The 22102-nt window shown below is 39.6% G+C and overlaps 2 protein-coding genes across 3 annotated transcripts in view; one reads left to right on the top strand and one right to left on the bottom strand.

Moving 5' to 3' along the window:
- Window positions 1-272: 272 nt before the first annotated feature.
- Window positions 273-20177, bottom strand: EXTL2 (exostosin like glycosyltransferase 2). The gene is made up of 6 exons (XM_058538642.1): window positions 20074-20177; window positions 19696-19849; window positions 17390-17468; window positions 5636-6063; window positions 4928-4998; window positions 273-2323 (listed from the first exon to the last, which is right to left on the bottom strand). Exons 3-6 carry the CDS (start codon window positions 17392-17394, stop codon window positions 1835-1837), a joined length of 993 nt encoding a protein of 330 aa, XP_058394625.1. The 5' UTR covers window positions 17395-17468; window positions 19696-19849; window positions 20074-20177; the 3' UTR covers window positions 273-1834.
- A 748-nt stretch (window positions 20178-20925) lies between these two features.
- SLC30A7 (solute carrier family 30 member 7) overlaps window positions 20926-22102 on the top strand; it is an 81073-nt gene continuing 79896 nt past the window's right edge. Inside the window, exons 1-2 of one of the 2 annotated variants that reach the window (XM_058538644.1) lie at window positions 20926-21171; window positions 21390-21491. In XM_058538644.1, coding sequence (XP_058394627.1) covers window positions 21092-21171; window positions 21390-21491 — 182 coding nt within the window. In that variant the 5' untranslated portion in view covers window positions 20926-21091. The remainder of the gene's footprint in view (window positions 21172-21389; window positions 21492-22102) is intronic. The other variant, XM_058538643.1, reaches the window with a different exon arrangement.

Genomic DNA, 22102 nt, shown 5'->3' on the forward strand with positions numbered 1-22102 from the left:
GTCTTTGTAACATAGATTGAACTTCACTTTGCTTTCATATTTGATCTACAGTCTGAAAAACATGATACAATTAACTTATGTGATACTTAAAACATGTCTAAGAACACAAGACAAGAAAAAAATCTGAGAATATTTTCCCACTGCAAAATTTTCCCATGGAGAATGTAGCTAACGCCTCTGCCTTACTCTGAGCAATATATTAGAATGTTTAGAAATTTGTAAAAATAACGACCACAAAAACACGAATCTGCTTAATTAACATTGAACACCTGGATGGTAAAAGTTTATTTTATTTATCTGCCCAAGAGGCAAAAAAAAAACACTACCAAGGTCAGACAAAATAGATAACTAACTTTACAGATTTTTAGTGAGGTTCCAAGTTCTATTGATTTTATCTGACTGCATTAAGACACATACACATGCCAATGTAAAGAAACAACATATACTCAACTAACTGCACAGAGACTGCATTGTTGTAACATTAACCATGATTATTTTAATCTTTTCATAGCTTTGTAATTGGGAAAATATAATGGCATTATGGGAGAGGAGAGGGAGGAGCAGAGGGAGGAGCAGAGGAGAAGGTGGTAGACAGAGGCCTAATTAAGTATTCCTTGCCACCAGTAGTGAACAAGGATCAAACACAGACACTGTGCGGAGCACAGATATTAATTCACAGAACAGGGAGTGGGCAACTTGACAATGAACTCATGCAGACTCCCTATAGAATTTCCTGCTACGACTCAGTTCTCTTATTTTTTCCTGTATCTCTGTAATTGAAATTTCATCATGATGAATAGTGCCTTATCTTTTTTGGAAAAAAAAAAAAGAAGTTCTGGATGCAAGAGATTGACTTTGTGTAAAATACATACCACTCTTCAACACCCATGAGATAACCTATGCCCTGACAATAAAGATCTTTGGATACTAACATTTTTAACTTCTGCCAGTTCCTACTTTATTCTTTCAGAAGAGTATTTTATATATGTGTCTTAAACTACATGTACTTTATGTAAAAAATAAGAATTAATGTACAATCTTAAGATCAGATTCAGTGACAAAATGCACTGTCTGAATCTTGCAACATATTTACTCCTTGCTGCATGTAAGTTGCATATAAGAAACATAGGCTGCACTTTTTTGTGACCCATGCAGTAAATGTTCACAAAAATCAAGCAAACAACTAGACATCCTTCAGCTACTAAAATTAACCCCCCCAAGTTACAACAGACTTATTAACAAAAATAAAAGCATTGATGGTTGCATCAAAACCATGCTGGGCTTAGTTAGTCCTGGAAAGGGCTGGGTGGAAGGACCACACGGGAAGCACTGGTAGCCACAAATTTTTCACTTGTTCTCATATGAGATTGAGACTATTCTCTCTTCACATGGCTTTTCTCTACCATGGGCTTTTGCTCAAGAGGCATTTTGGACTTCAAATGAAAACAATCATCCTTTAATGAAAAAGCTGAGAAATGCTTCTCTGATCCTGGAAACAGCTTGCTATATAGGTCCTTAAGGCAAATGCCAGGAGTCAAAGAAATTGTAGAACAGTCTCAGGATGTAAACAATAAAATCGCTGACCAAGGCGTTACATCCGTGGATGAAAACTTCTCACAAGAAGACCTATCTGGATAATACTAGCTTTTTGGTTTTTGAAGTTCATGTGAATTTTATATCCTAGAAGCACTGTACATTTTTTCCTTTGTAGAGACTTCTGGAGTGGATAAAAGTTCATGAAGTTGCTTAAAAAAAGAAAACAAACCAACCACAGCACAGATGAGCTACTCAAAAACTGAACAGTTTTGAGGTTTGTTTTTGTTTGTTTTACTTTTCAAATTTTACTTTTGTGGTTGGCATATGGAAAACCAAACTGAGAAATCATAATGTTGGAGTATTTTAAGGGCATACTACCATAGATATTAACAAGCTTATTTATACAGTAAGACCTCTGCAGAAAGTGCTCGGCTCGATGCCACATTCCAGAATAGCCACCGTTGGTTTCTTTTTCTAAATTGACCATGTTTACAGGTTTCACAAATATCCCTGAAGCCTTTCCGATGTGCTTGGCAATGATAAAATTTATGGCGATATCATCACAGTTTTGCGTTTCATCTATCAAAGCATGGACTGCTGCGGGTTGCCTCTGAAAGAGTTCAAGGTATTTCCTACTGAAGAATGAGGCTCCAATCAGCACCATAGAGTACTGGTCACCATTTCCAAAACCTGGTGTTTGCAGTTCAAAACCTCCATAACTGTAGATACCTGACGAAGTGGAGACGTGTTTTCTAGGAACAAATCCTACAACTTGATCAGGAAATTGCTGAAAAGACGGAAAAAGAACAATTAAGTGGGCATTTCTTTAGAGCAGACAAGGTGAAAAAGGCAATGATTTATGACAGAGAGAATTAAGGTGATTTGCCAATTTTATTTTATTCCTGGCTTCTACAGGTCAATTTCATCTAACTTCAGGCAACCTCATAAATCAATGTCCTGGTAAGTTTACAGGTCAAATTCCATCATAACCCAAATCTCTAACAAAATTTCTATGGGGCCAGCCCAGTGGTGCAGCAGTTAAGTGCGCACGCTCCGCTGCGGCGGCCTGGGGTCCAGGGGTTCGGATCCCACGCGCGCACAGACGCACTGCTTGTCAAGCCATGCTGTGGCGGCGTCCCATATAAAGTAGAGGAAGATGGGCATGGATGTTAGCCCAGGGCCAGTCTTCCTCAGGAAAAAGAGAAGGATCGGCAGATATTAGCTCAGGGTTGATCTTCCTCACAAAAAAAAAATTTCTAACCTCAAGAATGTTCTCCTAATTCAAACAATATCTGATACGAATAAATTCTAGTCACCAAAGTCTGGTTCTTCAAAGTTTGCTGCAAGAGAAGTTGGCTGTATGAATGCTATCTATTATAGGAGATAATAAGATATAATGTGATTATTTTGAAAAACTGTTTTAATCTCTTAGGAGTATATAAAATTATGGATCTGAATGTATGATTTTACTCTTTTTCCATGTTGATTTCAACGTTATTGAAAGTCACTGTTGATTTTAAACAATGCTGTATTTTATCCCTTTTCAGCTTGGGTGTTTCCTTTTTAAAAATGTGAGAATATAAATATATATATTCCATATATATAATGATGACATGTGTTAGGATCTCTGAAGAAGAGAGAGTAACAAAGCACTTTATAATATTAAAGCGCGAGTAACCAAAAATAAAACAAAAACTTAGCAAATGAAAGAAAACCAGTGAAACATGAGAAAGAGGTAAGAACTTACAGGATTAAAAGGTTTAGTTCAATCTCATAAATAATTTGAGTTTCACTCATTTACTGAACAGACACTAAATTAGGGACACGGACACACACACACACACACACACACACACACACACACACACACAAATCAGGCTAGGTTAAATCCCATTTCAAAGAGCCCATAGTCCAGAGAGGGTATGATCCAGATATAGGAACAAGGAATTACCATACTTTGAGAAAGTTCTAAATGCAGTTGGGTAAATCTCCTGGGAGCACTGAGGACAGAATGACAACTGTGTAGCTGGGAGGCAAAGGGGAAGGTCAGAGGATGAAGGATCAAGGCTGGGAGGCTTCAGAGAAGATATACCATTTACCCAGTCTAGGAGGATGAAGGAAATTTCACAGATGGCTAGAGGAGGAAAAAGGAAAGCACTAAAAGTGGAGGTAATGGGTGGGTACAATGGCACAGATAAATGTCTACTCTAACCTTGCTCACTTCTATACCCCAAATCACTGCACCCCAAATCACTGTATCAGAGCAGGGCACTGATGGGACTGAACTTCAGGAGCCAGATTATCTTGGGCAATAGATTGAAATTATTCTTGATACTTTTATGGATAAAACCTAAAATCATATTTATCTATCTTTAATTATGGTTTACTTAGATTCTTCTAATTAACCACAGTCGTACTCCCCCCCACCCCTGACATTTTAGGTAAATTGATTTTTTACCGGAAATAGAAATCTCACAGCTGGAGATGAGAACTTTCTGCCTAAGAAGCTTTTATTTACAGGGCTGGAAAAACTGCTGATATGGAAAAAGTTTGTGGATCAGTACACGAGGCATGAAGTTAAAAACTGCAGTTTTGAAAATGCTGATATCTGCAGAGTATTGTGACCACTTACGCTTAATATCTAATGTTGTTATATCCCAAGTAGCTGATTAAGGAGAGTTACTACATGCAAATTAGACCATTTATTGGATAGCACAGTGTTTAATTATTTGACAGGGCTTCAGAGTTTTTGTATGCAGTTCTGGTTTCAGGTAATTGTAGTGCGACTTGTGAAAGCCAGCTATGATTACCACATATTCACTAGGAAAGAGCTGTTTTTATAGACTAGTAAGCAATTTATGCCTGTTTATCCCAGCTAGGGTTTAGGGAAAGAAAAAATCAAAACTGCCACCACAACGGTGCACGTAGAATTATTATTATTATTAATTTCTAAACAATGGTCTCAGAATCAGAATTAAATTTTGTGGATGTCATGAATGCTTCCTTTTAAAGAGCATTATACATAATATTAATACAGAAGTACATTTCTCATTTGAGACACAAGTCTGTGACTTTGCGGAAAATCTCTCTGGATTCTAGTCTTTGCTGTACCATATACAAGACTATTCCTCGTTTTTCTTTGGAAGGCAGTTCTAGCTCCTCTCCCCAATATACCAAATATAAATCAAATACAGATAAAAGATACCATAACTTTCAGGTTGGCTTGACTGAGCACAGGAAATCTTGATTATCCTATAACAAATTCATCTATCTTTTAGATAAATATTATCTACACTGTTTTGGGTGAGTCCCACATTCAACTGTGCTGCCCTGGTTAAACGCTAGATAAGACTGTACAGCAATGATTTCATAAAGGATATAGCAACGTTACCTGCCAAACTGAGAAAGCAAAAACCAGGTCTTGGGCGCTAATTAGCACGTCATCATCTACCATTAACACCGCTGAAATAGAAGGAAAAAAAATTTAAATCCAACAGTTTGGAAATGAAAATAAAACTAGTAAGATACAATGGTGTCTATATAGGTCCTTCAAATGAAGTATTTTCTAACAAAATTAGTAAATAAGAAACGTATTCTTGGAGAGATTTGTCTAGCAGAAAAAGTTTTTATTTGAATTGTAATTGCTTTTATACCTGCCTGAGGGGAAAATTATCATCCATTATCCTAGAAACTAATGAACCTATAAATAAATAAAACCAAAGTTCTTTTAAGCAAATTACAACCTCATGAAATTGCTATGAATAGGAGGAAAAAGGAGGTGGCAAAAAATACATTAAGCATAAGCTAAATGGCATTTTACTCCCTTCTGTAGATGCAATAATATGTAATTACAGCATATCTTCTTTCACAATATTAAGCTCTTTGTCATTGTTGTAAGATGTATGTGATTTCTTCCCTAGCAAACTGCTTCTTGACATCTGGGTAATTGCCCCTTAAGTTTTTCAAAGTGCTTTCTTATGATTAAATTTCCCTAATTTTTCCAGACAAAAACGACAAGTAGAGGCCGGAAATCCACATACACACCCCTAGCTCTGGTTAGCTGCAGCTCTGCCAGGCTAAGAACCCAGCTGCAACTCACCATTGGTTTCCAGTTCAGGAAAGACCTGGAGTCGATTTCTCATCCTGTTTGTTGTCTGTAGTTTGAAGATCACAGGCACAGGGTGAGGCCCTAGAGAATTCCATAACTCATCCGGTCCTTTCTCCCCAATGTTGTTCCACACCACAATCACTTTGTGCAGATGTGGTACTGCCTGATAATGATTTAAAAGTCTCAATAGTAGATCCGTTCTGTTATACGTCTGCATTATGAGAGTAAAGGAATCCAGGGTGGACTTGCCCTGGGATTTTATTTCCCGACGCAAAGCGAGCATCTTGTCTTCTTTTATATTGGGAAGTAAAGTGGTCAAAGCCCCCGCTACCAGCAGTAACACAAGGATGACCACCAAAGAGAAACGAAGCACTCGAATCCCCATCACTCTTCCGGGGAGTTTGCAGATGTGGCAACACCTGGAGTAGAAATGGAAATAAAATATAGAATGTTAGCATTCTTACTAGTCATCATATTTTGTTTTGCTTTTTTTAATGAGGAGAGAGGTTAATCTTACTTTAATTGATTCAAATTCAGTTCTCCCTACCTCTTTGAGAAGGTGATTTGGCCTAAGATAATAAGTACAGGGAACAAGCTTCCCTTCTGGGCCTGCTTGCTTTGCAGTTGCAGACAAAAGATCTACACATCAAAGAAGAAGAATCAAGCAGTGCATTTTAAAATTTGCCTTCAATGGGGCTGGCCCCGTGGCGCAAGCCGTTAAGTGCGCGCGCTCCGCTGTGGCAGCCCGGGGTCGCAGGTTTGGATCCCGGCGCCCACCAACGCACCGCTTGGCAAGCCATACTGTGGCAGCCTCCCATATAAAGTGGAGGAAGATGGGCACGGCACGGAGGTTAGCCCAGGGTCAGTCTTGCTCAGCAAAAAGAGGAGGATTGGCAGATGTTAGCTCAGGGCTGATCTTCCTCACACACACACAAAAAAATTGCCTTCGTTTTACTACTAAAAATTTGGAACTGAGATTACGTTTTCAAATGGGATTTTATTTCTCTTAGTAGTATACTAATGTTTTTAACAGCTTTATTGAGATACCATTGACATATAAAAATCATATATTTAAGGTGTACAACTTAATGTTTTGATGTACATATACTGTGCTATACTAACTTTAACCTTACTTTTTGGTAGCAAACTTTTTTGTAAAGGAAATCATATGCAGAACCCTAAAATACGAAGCAGATAATAGCGGCAGCAGCAGCAGCAGCAGCAGCAAACAATTACAGTGGGTTTAATACTTATTAGGTCCTGTGCTATCTGCTTTGCATGTCATAGTTGTACTTATTCATTCAGTAAACTAAACAAATAGTTACTGAGCATATACTGTGCCAAGTACTGTCTAGGTTCTGTGAATGCAGCAATGAAGAAGATAGACAGGGTGTCTGCTGATAGCAGCAGAGGAGACAGTGGGGAAAGACAGACAACAAAGTAAGCAAACTCAAACATCATTTGGGATAGTGGTAATGAAGAGAATAAATCAGAATGACATGTTAAGCAAGGGCCAGACTATGGGGGATCTTGTCAGCCTGAATAAGGAGTATGGATTTTACTCTGAGATGGGAAGCCGTTGGAGGGTTTTGAACAGGGGAGTCACAGGATCTAGTTTATCATTTACTATTGTTATTCCCATTTAATAGTCTGGATGCTTAGAGGTTCAATAACTTTCTCAAGATTACTAAGCAACTTAAGTCACGGCGTTAGGATTTACATCCAGGAAAATCTGCTGCCAGAGCCTGGCTGTTCATCATTATGGGCTCGGGAGTGTACTGCCTGGATTCAAATCCAGATGGAACTAAGGTAGGGCTCTTGAGCTTCCAAAGCACCCTTTCTCACAGTACACAAAGATCACAAGGTATTGTGATCAGCTATGTCCTCTCCTATTCCTCACCATACCTGAAGGATCTGCCAGAGATGGCTACAGAACAGTAGTGAACAAATAATTGATGAATGTGGCCTGGATATGCATTGGTCGAAATATTTTTGTCTAATCAAAACTCTCAGTCGTATTTGTAAGGAAAGGTTAAATCTCACAAACAGTTTTACAGAGACCTAGAACTCCAATGGCTTCCAATACAGCTTCCTTAACACCTCTGCTGTCTCCTTCTGAGCATTGCTGGCTTTCAATTGTTGCTGTTTTTTCATTCTTCTGCTGTTTCTGCTTCTGATTCCAGACTTGACTTACCCTTCCACAATCCTCCATTAGCTTTTTAGGTACGCCTTTATTTTGTATTTTGGCAGCTGAGACTTCATATACATCTTAGCATGTATCCTAGATCCACTCTGCTACTTTTCAAGTAATAAAGCCAGAAATAAGGAAAAAGAACATTGAAAGAAATTGACTCATGAAAAAAACTGAAAATAAGAATCAGCCAGGAGTTTCTAAACAACATTTTAAAAACGGCTTTAAGAAAAAAACAGGTCTTTTAGAACCAGAAAGAATAAGATATTATTACTCTTAATGACTTTAATTGATCCATAGTCTATCCTTTCTTACTATTTTTGACACAATTTCTCTTCTCAGGCTATACAATAAGCAGATACTCTCATCTATTTCTTAATACAGACCAATACAATAAAGCTAGAAAAGACTTCTTACTGCTAACTCCCAGCTGTGGTATGCTGACTGTACAGAGCTACAGTCAGTGTTCTTTGTATAACACTGCCTCTGTACAGCTTATTTTTGGTTGTCTCCACCTTCCTGGAAAATGCACTCTGTGTGTATATCTAAGCTCTTAATTTCATGCCTTGTGGTTTAAGTTGGGCTTTTGCAGCTGGGCCATTCCACAGGCAATCCTAAACCTGCAGTCTACATCTTCCTAACAGATTAGATTCCACACGAAATCTTACTTTGCTTTCTAAATGATGTCCAATCAACTTTTTGTTTTCCATTGAGGAGACTAAGTGGTGGGGTTAAAGTAACAATCACATTCTCATGATCTTGTTTCATGTTGTGAGGTGTGTTTTGAAATTGTAGAAATAGTTTCTCTCTCTATAGTTCAGCCAGGGCATAGAGAGACCACATAGACCATGCTTAACATCTTCCATTGAAGTTCACAAGAACGGGGAATGGAGAATTCTGAGGGGGCTCGGGGCATACGCTCCACGATGTGACAGTGCGCTGAGGCAGGTGCAAGCAAAGGATGATCTTATTCATAAGGACAAGGCAATGGTCATTGTCATGCAGCAGCTTTCACTTTGCAATAGTCCAGATGTGAAAACTTTGTAGTAACCTTTTCAGAGAGCTTTCAAGGATATTCTCTCCCAGTCTTTCTCTGTAGCCTGTTCTATTAAAAAAAGCAATTTTGTGTTTCCCCTTTTATCATGGCCTCACTCTAAGATATGAATAAAATGAATTATTTTTGAAGTAATCTCAGCTTTACCACGATTATTTTTCAAGGACAGTAATCTGTTTTAGAGTACAATGTTCTCATCATATGCACCCTCCTACTAAAACAACACATGCTCTTAAGGTAGTCAACTGAAGACAAATCAGTATGAATTAAAAATCTTGGTTCAAAGGCCTTGAGAGTCCTTCTAACACTGAATCAAAAGCAAGTCTCACAAAACATATTTTCAGTTCCATGGCTTGTTATAAGCACTCAGAGTAAAAAATGATCTGACAACTGTATTAAAGTATATCCTGATTAAGATCTTTATGTTCATTTTCTACAGCTGAGTAGGAATAGCATATAGTAAAACTTACATAAAAGTGTTTCTAATAAGTCAGACAAAGAGAAATACCGTATGATTAGACTTATATGTGGAATATAAAAACAGAAACAAAAACAAAAAAAAAGCACTAAAACCCAAGCTTATAGATACAGAGAACAAACTGGTGGTTGTCAGAGGTGGGGGGTGTGGGTGGTGGGAGAAATGGGTGAAGGGGGTCAAAAGGTACAAACTTTCAGTTATAAAATAAATAAGTCATGGGGATGAAATGTACAGCATAGTGACTATAGTTAATATTGTATTGCATATTTGAAGTTGTTAAGAAAGTAGGTCTTAAAAGTTCTCATCACAAGAAAAAGCTTTTTTGTAACTCTGTAAGGTGATGGATGTTAACTAGATTCATTGTGCTGATCATTTTGCAATGTATACAAATATTGAATCATTATGTGGTACACCTGAAATTAATACTATTATATGTCAATTATACCTCAATTAAAAGAAATTAAGTGTTTCTAATCTCTAAAGTAGACACTGATAACTTACGCCCTAACAGTTTTAGTCTAGAAAAAGTAATGAAGATTAATTACTATAGCCTACTATAAATATATACTGTCAAAGATACTCATAGGTGACTGTTTCAGTTTTATCTACACTTGTTAGTAGGAGTTTATCCCTGTACCCATCACAGAAATTTCCTCTTTCAGATAGCTTCTAATCCCCTATTTTACCAGTACCAAAAATGTTTCAGGAGATATGAATAATTTATATCTTTAGAAACAAAATGTAAATATTTCATGTAATATTTATTAAATAATGCAGCCCAATACAATTATGTAAAATTTTTAGTCTACACAGAACAGCAAGAAGAACAAGAACTTTACAGACTGTAGTGCAAGTGGCACCTCTGTACTCTGAGGACAGGTGAAGTCTGGAACTCTATTGTAGGCCCATTAGAAACAGCTTCAGAACAGTGTGGGGAGTAAGGATGAACAGTTGGGAGAATAATGATGAACAGTTTAGAGAGTAATGATGACTTCATGGCTATTTAGATTTCATAGTTTATAGCTTTCTTCTGTTCTTTTTCTAGAGAAAGAACCTATCATCTAATGCACAGCTTTGAGCTTTGAACAGGAGATATGAGGAAGAACACATTTGGCTAACCTACACCTTACTTGGAAAGAACCAAAAAGTAAATGTAGGCACCTGCCAGATCTCTTGACCTCAATTCTTGAACCTTCCTCTTAGGTTTTTGTTTTTTCCTTATTTCTTTTTAAAATTATGTCTGTATATATTTACTGGCAGCCTGCTTCATTCCAAAAAGAATCTGACAGCTTGTGGCCTATTCCCTTTCTGCCTTCTCCTATCTATGACTACAGAAGATTAAATATGACTTTGATAAACACAGTAAATGTCAGCTAAACAAAACAAAAATCTTACCTCTTCTTCTGATCATCTGAAAAATCAAAGATCCCCCAATGATATTTTTTTGCAGATATGTTAACTTATTAGCTTTTCATAGGCAGAGGGTATATCCTTTTAGTTATTTTCATATTGTAGTTCTAGCATCTTCTACACCAGGGGTTTTCAACTGGGGATGACTTTGCTCCCTAGGGGACATTTGGCAAAGTCTGGAAACATTGTTGGGACTGGAGAGGAGACGCTATTGCTATCTAGTGGGCAGATGGCAGGGTTGCTGCTAAACATCCTACAACGGACAGGACAACCCCCACAGCACACATTTATCCAGCCTAACATGCTAATAATGCCGAGATTGAGAAACCCTGCACTACATATACTTTATCTAACAAGACATACTTGATCATGACGGGGGAAGGACTGCTAGCCAGGTGGCCTCTGAAAACCTCCCTGCTATTTACTACACTCAAACAGTGAGGGATAAAGCCATGTCTCCAAAACTGCCCCAATATTTACATGCCTTATGGTACAAACACATAAACTCAGAGAGCTAAAAGAGACCTTAGGGCCCTCCTAAGCCAAGTTCCTTGCTTCGTAGATAAAGAACTCAATGTCCGGGCATAAGGAACTTGCTTAAGCTCATGCAGCTAACCAGCAACAGAGCCAGAGCAAGAATCTAGGTCTCCTAATGGCACAGTCCATGACTCTTTCCATGGTGTTAAGATAAATTCTGCAAGGATGTCAAAATATTAGTTCACGAGACTGTCACTAAGGTACTTGTAAGATAATATAAATAGTCATACTTGGTATGTTGAGGTGTTTTTTTTCTTTACAACTTCACTCAGATTTAGTTCACATTCTATAAATTTCACCCTTTTAAAGTATACAGTTCAGGGGCCGGCCCGGTGGCGCAAGCGGTTAAATGCGCGCGCTCCACTGCAGTGGCCCAGGGTTCGCCGGTTCGGATACTGGGCGTGCACTGACGCACTGCTTGGCAAGCCATGCTGTGGCGGCGTCCCGTATAAAGTGGAGGAAGATGGGCACGGATGTTAGCCCAGGGCCAGTCTTCCTCAGCAAAAAAAAGAGGAAGATTGGCAGATGTTAGCACAGGGCTGATCTCCTCACACACACAAAAAATAAATAAATAAATAAATAAAGTATACAGTTCAGTGGCTTTTAGTATATTCATATAATTGTGCAACATCACCACAATCTAATTTTAAAACATTTCAACACCCCAAAAAGAAACCCCAGGGCCATTTTCATTAGCAGTCACTCCCCATTCCCATCTTCCCCAACCTCTACCCCAGCACCAGGCAACTAATCTACTTTCTGTCTCCATAGATTTGTCTATTCTGGACATTTGATATAAATGGAATCATACAATATGTGGCCTTTGTGTCTGGCCTTTTTCAGTTAGCATAATGAGTTCACCCATGTCATAGTACATATCAGCACTTCATTCTTTTTTCTATTGCCAAATGACATTCCATTGTATAGATATACAACATTTTTTTAATCTGTTCATCAGTTCCTAGACATTCAGGTTGTTTCCACATTTTGCTATTATGAATACTGAGGCTGTGAACATTCATGTACAAGCTTTACATGTTTTCATTTCTCTTGGGTATATACCTAGGAGTGGAATTGCTGGGTCATTATATCATAATTTTTAAATATCTGAGAATTGAAGTAGCTTTTGGAAGAGGATTATTTGAAATTTTAAGAAATTTTCTTAAATGTGGAACATACGATAGAGTAAGAAAGTAAATAATATATAGTCTATGAAGCAACAGTTACAAATTCTCTAATGCATGTCTTTAAATGGACCAGGCAATTTGAATTTTCAAAGACCTGCTGTTCAGTTATTTACTACGTCATCTATCAAAGTTCCCTTGAAGGAACACTGTTGAATGAAGAATTCCTTTCTCAGGGCTAGTTCCTTCAGACTGAAAAAGCAATAATTATCCAGACAGAGGCTGAAAACAAATACGCCAGAGCATAGCATGAACAAAGATTAGTTATGTCCTCTGACTCATAAGGTAGAAAAGCAATGGCGTCATACAATGAGAAGCTGTCATTTTCATTTTGATGTCACAGATGGTAGAAGAATGATAACTATTCTGCCATTTCACTATGAGATTTGCCTCACGGTGTAGCTTGTTTTCTCCTTTGGCTCAACTTCCAAAATACGTACTTGTCTAAAAACTGATGATTATAGAATACAGATGCTCAGAAAAGGGCCCTCAGCTGCCAAGAGATAAAAATCATTCCAAGGTGGAACGCAGAGGCTAATTCAGAACCTGGGCTTTTCTTCTACAAACATGCAAGAAAAGTGGAAAGAGATAGCTGTGCAACGGATAAGCAGTTTCTGGCCAGGTTCATGGCATGAAGGTGACAGATATTGTTCACACCGAGGCAAAGGGACACATGGTGCCAAATTCCAAAAGGACTTTGCTCCTATCTACCTACAGCTAGCTTGCTGATCCATGACTCCATGTGTTGGCACCCACTACGTGGCTATTTCCTCTACCTACAGAGCCCTTCCCTCTCTCCACCTGACAAACTCCTACTCTGGCCCCGCCAAGTTTCTTTCAAACACCCCCTCCCCTGTGAATGTTTCTCTCACCCCTCTCTATCCTCACTGCTCTTGGGAACTCGGAACATAGTGCTACCAGACCTTGTTTCCAGATATTATGACTACTGACTGTGCCTCCAGCTCCTTTTTGAGTCTGACTGTATCTTGAGGGCAGTTTCCATTAGTCTTTGTAATCCAGAACACTGCCTGGCCCACTTTTTGAGTAAGTGCTCACAACTCTTTGTGGTTGAATGGAGTGAGGGAATCTATGTTTAAATTGTCTTAAACTTTACAATGGAAAAGAAATGCCCGAAACTTTAACAGAATAAACTCAAATTAAATGTAAATTAGGGCCCAGTTAAGACTAGACAGTACCCAAGAAACCCTTCCTCCATAAACGACCTGGGTTATCACCCATCTGGTGACTAGGAGAGCAAGTCACGAAATGTTGCCTCAAGCACAGGTCACACAAGCCACCTTTCCACCTTTAGTTCTGTGGCCAAGCTACTTGATAAAAAAACGATGTCCTAGAAGTCTGATATTTTTTCACATCTTTTTGAAGATATTCAGTATTAAAATATCTTTGGACATCTCTGTTTCTATGGAAGCTCTTGGAGAATGAGCTGATCTGCCATGGGGGAAAATCATCATTTGTTAGATAATATCATCCTTGTGAATTTACCCAAACTTCTAGAAGGTAATATTAACCGGAAGCTATATTACTTAATCTAGTAGGCAGCATATATGATTTAAACAGACAATAAAGCCTTACCTAGTTGAGAAATGAAAATAGTTTGGGTTCAGAAACTGACAAAAACCTATAGACTTCAGGACGATTGGCAGAAAAAGAACTGGCCCAAGTCAGTTCATTACAGCCCATAGTAAGCCTCTTCCATTAAAATTTTAAGCAGCATAAACCAGAATTCACCCCAATGCAAAATACAGAATGCCAGAAATAGTACCTGAAAGATCACTTTTCTTCATGAGTCTTTTCCAGGTGCTATACAGTATTCTTGGAAGAGTTTTTGCCTTTAGTATTTTCCCCATATTCAGGAAATTGATTCTTTTCACTGTTATTTTAGAAGTGAGATACAGCTTTTCTCATTTTCTGCCAATGCCATCCTCTCCTTCCTAAATGATTTCCCCTCACTTTTCCTCCCATCTGTTCTTATAAGCCTCTTCTTAACTCCCATTACTTTTTTCACAAGTCTAAATACATCAAAATAAGTTAAATTATTATTATTATTTTTGTGTGTGTGAGGAAGATTGGCCCTGAGCTAACATCTGTCAATCCTCCTATTTTTGCTGAGGAAGATTGGCCCTGGGCTAACATCCATGCCCATCTTCCTCTACTTTATATGGGACGCCGCCACAGCATGGCTTGTCAAGCGGTGTGTCGGTGCATGCCCGGGATCCGAACCGGTGAACCCCAGGCCGCCGCAGCGGAGCGCGTGCACTTAACCACTTGCGCCACCGGGCCAGCCCCTAAATTATTTTGTGTTAATAATTTATTTATTTAAGAATAGGAAAGGGAGGATTAGGAATAGATTTATAATAATAATAATAAATAAAAGGGTCCATGTAGTATCACAGATTCAACTTGTGACCTTGCTGTGTTTATGCCCAATTGTACAGTGATATGAGTGGATCATTTAGATGACTACAATCTGGATCTACTGTGACATGGACTGGCTATTAGGGTTAAAGTGATTCATCTTTTCCATTGACAGTATAACTGGCTACTTATATATGATCATTGATAGTCAATTTAAATCCTGTCATTTAGAAGGCTTAGTCCTGCCCTTGCTGCATTTTTAGACTATAGTTCTAAAACAGAATTGCTAAAATATATTGATAAATAGCTACATTTAGTACAATATCACACTTGAATAGATAGATAGATGCTGATGCAAACAGGTCTTTTCTCACTGCAAGCTGTAAGGAAAGAATTTCTGTCCTGGTTACATTAATGATCAAGTCCTCCTGCTGGCAGCCAGGTTGAGTGAGCCATTCCTTCATAGGTAAATCAGGTTAGAGTGAGCTACAAGGGCACCATTTAAAACAGTGATAGCAGACGCTAAGCACCTGTGTCTCCACTTCCCTCCCCAATCCCCGTCCGTTATCCATAGCAAAGGCTGCTCATCGGTCCTGGCATTTTTTTTTCCCCTCCTAAGCCCGCACAAAGCATCATATTCCTTCTTAATACTTCTCCAGGCAGCTACTATCAAGTAACTAGATTCGCTTTATCATCATTGATTTAAGAGGAAATAGCATAAAAATATTATGTCTAAAGTCTTTTTTAAGCACTGCCTCCTTCAATCTAGCCATTTGTTACTGAGGCAAGCAGTGAGGTCCTCTCTACCCTCAAAGGGCACAGGTCTGAATTACGCTAGAAAAAAGTTCCTTCTAGTCTGGCACTTTTCTCAAGGAATTGCTAATTAATTGTAGCTATTATGATGATAATGATGATGGTGATGTTTGGAGATGATCAATCCCATGGACATGTACTAGGGCGGGAGTAGGAACGGCCTTAGTCCTAAGAGGAACATCCATGACTTGTAAGGATCCAAGGAGTCAACGCATCCTGAGAAGAAACCCTAGAAATAGAAAAGCATTTTTAGCTCAGTACAGCGCCATGCAAAATTAGTTCCAGAAATGGGTCAAAAAGAAACCAAGTACATCTCCAAATATATTACTTTTACCATTCCAGGATACTGGAGCTTTTCATTTGAACTTCTTTCTGTTTTAGTCAGAGGAAAATGGATGGGAGGCAAGACTGTTAGGCAATAGATCCCTGGAATATTCTCTGGAACTCTCTCTCTTTTACACAATATTGGTTTTCAGCAATAAACTCACATTCCAAAACTGCTTCTCTAAGAGAAACAGATTTTATACATGTGAATTACGATTTATAAACATTTTTAGATATCAAACCTAACATGGAGGCAATCCCAATTCATATAAGCTTTCTAACTCTACTAGAGGAAGGTAAAAATATCCATGGTAGATATGTCAGTCAACAAACATTATAGGTGCTTACCACGTGCCCAGCACTGTCAGGCACTAGGGATGGTAATGAGCAAGCCACATAGAGCTGAGCAATAGTAATGAAGTTGTCAGACCCCTTTCCCCTTTATGTTACATAATATCTCAAATCAGTAATGTTTCAAATCTTTAGAGTGAAGGGAATTAAAATATATCCACCCCATTTTGTAGATGGGATAGGCGAGATTGGGAATAATAAATGATTTTTCCTGAGCCATAGAAAGATGGGGGGTCAGCACAAACTCCTGACTCTCACACTTGAGCCACTTTGTATTTTCAGCGTCTTTTGCATAGTCTCTATTTTCACCTTTGTTCTAGCCTACAAGAATGTTTCAACCTTATAGGTATTGACTTTTTTCTATAATCTGGACTACTATTTCAATGGATCAGATCTAAAAGAGGCCTTACAGTATTCTCTAACAGATCCTGGCTCAAGTAAGAACTTTTATGTCCAAGGAAAGAAAAACACCTCTATGGAAAAAATAATTTTTCTCAGATAGAAATACTGGTACTTCACCCATGTTCATAGCAGCACTATTCACAACAGCCAAAAGGTAGAAGCAATAGAAATGTCCATCGACAGATGAATGGATAAACAAAATGTGGTACAGACATACAATGGAATATTATTCAGCCTTTAAAAGGAAGGAAATTCTGATACATGCTACAACATGGATGAACGTTGAGGATATTATGCTAAGTGAAATAAGCCAGTCACAAAATGACAAATACTATATACGATTCCACTTACATGAAGTACCTAGAGTAGTCAAATTCATAGAAACAGAGAGTAGAATGGTGGTTGACAGGGGCTTGGAGGAGGGGGAAATGGGGAGTTATTATTTAATAGTTATAGAGTTTCAGTTTTGCAAGATGAAAAATTTCTGGAGATCAGTTCCTCGACAATGTTAATATACTTAACATTACTGAACTGTGCACTTAAAAATGGTTAAGATGGCAAATATTATGTTATGTATATATTACTACAATTTTTAAAAAGCCAAAAAAAAAATACTGGTACTTACCTCATTATGGTAAAGTTTTAATTTTTAAAAAAATTTTCCTTATGGCTTCAGTAATTCATAGGAATAGGCTCTCTTGGCACTATTAAGAGAAATCAAAGAATTTTCTGTGATGTTTTTGTCAATCAGCAGGAAATTTTTAAAAAATGCTTTTAATGCCATTGTCCAAAAGCTTTGAATTATTTTTAAAAATTAAAATTTGCTATTCTATGTTCCAAAAATTACATCTAGGCATGAGGTGAGATAATGTCTTCCTGTGAGGCTAACACTGCTATATTTTTGTTTTCATCTTTCTCTTAAGTATCCAAAAGCAGAATAAACTCAAATCATCCCGATGATGTAATGTGTTTACACATTTGAAACCGGAACCTATATGCCATGGAGCAAAACCTCTGAACACATTAGCAATTTGCACTTGTATTCAACTTCTAAATTTTTAAGTATTTGTAGTTTTATCTACCATCACAACTCATTTTTTCACTAAACGTTCATAGGGCATTCAATTTGAAGCATCTAAAAACTCACAGGTCTAAAATAGGGCTGCAGATTAATGCCAGGGTTGATTACTGAGGAGTGATGGATGGCACCCTTCCTATTCCTTACTGACAGCTGCTGGAACCTGGGCTGGAGATGAGCTGCTGCCGCTTAATTCTCTCTGCTCTCATTTCTCACAATCCTCAATCACATGTCTGAGAAGCTGGGGTTTTTTCCCCCATAAAGTCTGCATAGTTAACTTAATGCAATTAATTAGTAGGAGATGAACTAAACAAATATTAAAAAGTTCAGGCTAGAAATCCATTTATTAGTTTAAAAATGTTCATTACTACATCTCCCTATTTTATAATCTTATAAACCCATTTATCTTGCAATATATGAAGGAATTAAAAAATTGATTGAAGACTTTCAAGATACTGCATTTGTAATGACCACCTGAATAGTGCTGAAGAATCATTTTTGATTTTCCAAAATCATGTTCTTTCATGATACAAGTTATTGAGGGGGCAAAAGAATGGCTTTACATAGATGGAAAGACTCACTGAGTGACAGTTGTCCCTCTTCACTACACAACAACATCCCTGTGCACACCTTAAACATTACACAGTTCTAAAATCCTGATTTGCTCTCTAATTTGCCCTCTCCTCATGCTTTCTTCTTCCCATAAAATTCCTCCAGGGAAAGAACTTTGACTTATCAGGCTTTGTAACCTACGTCCCTTCCCCTGCTCCAGCCCAGCACAAGAGCCTAGCTCATAGTAGACATTCATTAAATGACAACTGAATGAATGAAAGAAACTAACTTTAACTTCAATATGACAACATATAGTGGTTAGCACATACGGGACAAATATTATTTCAAGATGACAAAAGAAGTGAGTCAAACATTTTCCACTCATAGAATTTTTCCTGATTTAAATAGTGTCCAATTTATATTTCCAATAAAATGTCTTTAGTATTGAAGTTGGTAATTATGCCATCCAAGAATAAAAGATGTGGAGTGGCATTGCCACTTTTGAAAGAAGGCCCTCAGGGAAAGAAACATCTCTCTTAATCTTTGGAGGTGGGGAGTGGGGGAATTTGGGAGTCGCAGAAAACCAATATAACTGAAATTAACTTCATTTCTCCAACTTATTTCAAAACTATTTGAAAAAGGGTATTGCAGACTTCTCCATAAACCAGCTGAGCAATTTCTCATTTGTAGCAATATAGGATAAAACGCAGAATTTATTTTTCAAAGGCAGAATACCAAAATACAGGCTCAAATCGCAGCTGACCTTGATGAGTTAAGAGAACGCTGGAAATCATTTGCTGAAATTTGGTTATTTCTATATATCCTCTCTCCCCCTAAGTTACATCATACTGAAATAAAGCAGTTTTGGAGAAAAACCCAATTGCCATGGATATATTTATCTTTAACCTAGTTTGCACCCACTTAACGTTTCCCCAGCAGCGCAGTAGAGTAAAAATCAAAGTCTATGGCTAATATAAAAGCTTCCTAAAAAATATAAGTAGATGCTACTAATTGAAAACATATCTAAGTTTAAGTTAAAATAATGAAATCTACGCCAAGAAAGGCAAAGACAAAATACTCTTTCCAAAACTTAATTTCTGGAATCTAGCTGTTTTAACACAGCAGTTTTAATTAACATGAACATTAAAAAAAATTGTAGAATAAGTAAATTGTATTTTCAAAAATAAAACCACCTAATCACTACCCCACACATGCACAAAGTTCGAAGAACGAGAGCAAAACATGGATATATCCTCACGGTAAAAATTCTTTAACACGCGAGCATTTTGCTATTTCCTCACCTCGAGTGCAGGAGATTGCAGTGGGGCCAGCCGATTTATTTGCTTGCAGCTTGATTATCATAAAACGGAAGGGGCGTCTCGCTTACTCATTTTTTGTTTTTTTTCTAAACCCAGCAGCGTGCATTCGCCCGGCCTCATTCGCTGGATTGATAACCTGGAAAAAAAACCTCCCGCAAAGTGAGCGCCTGAAGCAGGGGACAGTCCCCGGGTGGCCGCCCCTCCCTTTCGGTGACGCTCCACTTCCTGTTAGACTAAATAGCAGTTCCCAAGAAGCTCGGTTTTGTACTTTCTAGCCCACCTCCAAAATCCAGTCCTCCTTTTCCCCATTTCTTCCCCAATGTAACAACTTTTAATCATTCATGTGATGGACCCCCTGACCTTACGCAAGCAGATTCCCGGAGACCCCCGCCAGGCTCGCCTCCCTGCGCTCCGCACGCCCTCGCGTCCCACCGACCAGTCAGTGTCTCCTGCGCTTCCCTGAAACCGGCCGTGAGGTTCTGACAAGAGTTATAGCTGCGGCTGCGGACCCCGGGATGACCTGGAAGTGACGGGGAAGTGTACGAACTCGAGTTTTGGGGTATCAGTGGATTGAGATTGTCGGGGAAGCAATGCCTTTAAGCAAATGTCAATTCCAACACGGTGTCATAGGAGCTCCCTTTAAAGGATTTATTTTTAAATACATTTACCATTCTTTCGGAAGACATTTATTGACTGCCTCCTGCAGGGCAGTACAGAAGAGCCAGGAGCTGTTTTCGAGGGCGGGGTGGCGTGGATCACTAGGATTTGAATGCCCATAGAGTTCACCCAGCAAAACCATCACTTGCGCCTCCTGCAGACTGGCGGCAAGACAACACGCTGCCGCTTAGATTCTTAAACACTGCTACCTAATACACTGGGATTTAATGCTAATAAGGGGAAATGGCGAAAGTGCAGGCGCTGGGCACTAGCGCATCCGGGAATATCAGTGGTAGGCGGTCGGGGTGGGCGTCAGCGGGCTCTCAACCTCCCAGCCAGCCCAATCTGCGCCGTCGCCACCTCAGGACTGTCTTCCTGAATCCAGTTGGCAGGACTCCACCCCAAGTAGGCCCCCTAGACCACCTAGTAGTTGCCATCTCCTTCCACCCCGACAACTCCCACCCCGCCCCCGCCGTAAGCCCCGCCCTCCGCCGAGCAGGCCCCGCCTCCTTCCTTTCCCGTCCCAGGACGCGTTGCGCGGCCCGGGCCGGAAGTCGGCGAGTTCCCCGGTGTGTGTCTGTGTCTGTCTGTGTCTGGAAGCGGCGCGCGGCCCGGGACAAGCGCTGGGGATTCCCATCTGAGGCGTCGCCACTGTCACTACCATCACCCACGGAGCCACTTATAGAGCGGAGTAGACCCGGCCCTTCGCCGGGCAGAGAAGATGTTGCCCCTGTCCATCAAGGACGATGAATACAAACCACCCAAATTCAATCTGTTGCGCAAGATCTCGGGCTGGTTTAGGTGCGTGCTGGTGTGTTTGCGGGAAGCGGGTGTCCGGCAGAAGGGGAGAAGGCCCAGACCTAAGGATGGCCCGAGGTCCAGGGAGGGAGCCTCGGGGGCACTCTCCTTCGCTGTGAGGAAAGGAGCGTGTGGACTGGGAGGTTCTTGAAAGGGGGACCCAGCCTCCGGGTCCCGGCACCCTTCTGACTCTCCTGGCTCTTCCCCACTTGTGTGTCCAGGTCTATCCTGTCGGACAAGACGTCCCGGAACCTGTTTTTCTTCCTGTGCCTGAACCTCTCTTTCGCTTTTGTTGAACTACTCTACGGCATCTGGAGCAACTGGTAACCAAAGGGGAAAAAGATTGGGGCGGAAGCAGGGGGTGGGGGAGACGAAGAACTGTTTGCTTAGTGCCACGTAGCGCCTCACCAGGAGGTTCAGGTCTTGCCTTTGCCACCACCTCTGCTGCTGAGTTGCTTTCTCATATCCATACCAGTCTGGCATGGCTACATGTCTTAAGATCCGGGGCCCATCACGTGCAGCAGTTCTTCAGATTTGGATCCCCGCCTCCTCCCTCTCGCCCCCTACTCCGTCAAAAGAGAGTGACAAGTCCCCTCCTCATTTTGGCAGATGGAGAGAATCTTCCGTCTGTAACTTTAGCTTTACCCACTGTCTTGGAATTGGGAGAAACCTGTTCCCTGCCTCCCTGTGGGAGAATGTTCCTTGCCTTGTGGGGGAGTGGCATTTGGATTTCACCTTTAAAATTCTGAGAGGGAATATCTGAGATGTCCTGCTTAATTTGTTCTTAGGTCTTGGAATGGGGAAGAGGTTTATAAAGGGGATATCCGGAGAAATATTTGTCATTCTCTTCTCTCTTTAATCTTATGCTGAAACTGTCTCATGGTTTCCTGTGGTTTTGACTGCAGTAGAAAATCCCATATGGTTTTCTAAAAGC

This window comes from Diceros bicornis, chromosome 4 (assembly GCF_020826845.1).
Source record: "Diceros bicornis minor isolate mBicDic1 chromosome 4, mDicBic1.mat.cur, whole genome shotgun sequence".
Lineage (NCBI taxonomy): Eukaryota > Metazoa > Chordata > Mammalia > Perissodactyla > Rhinocerotidae > Diceros > Diceros bicornis.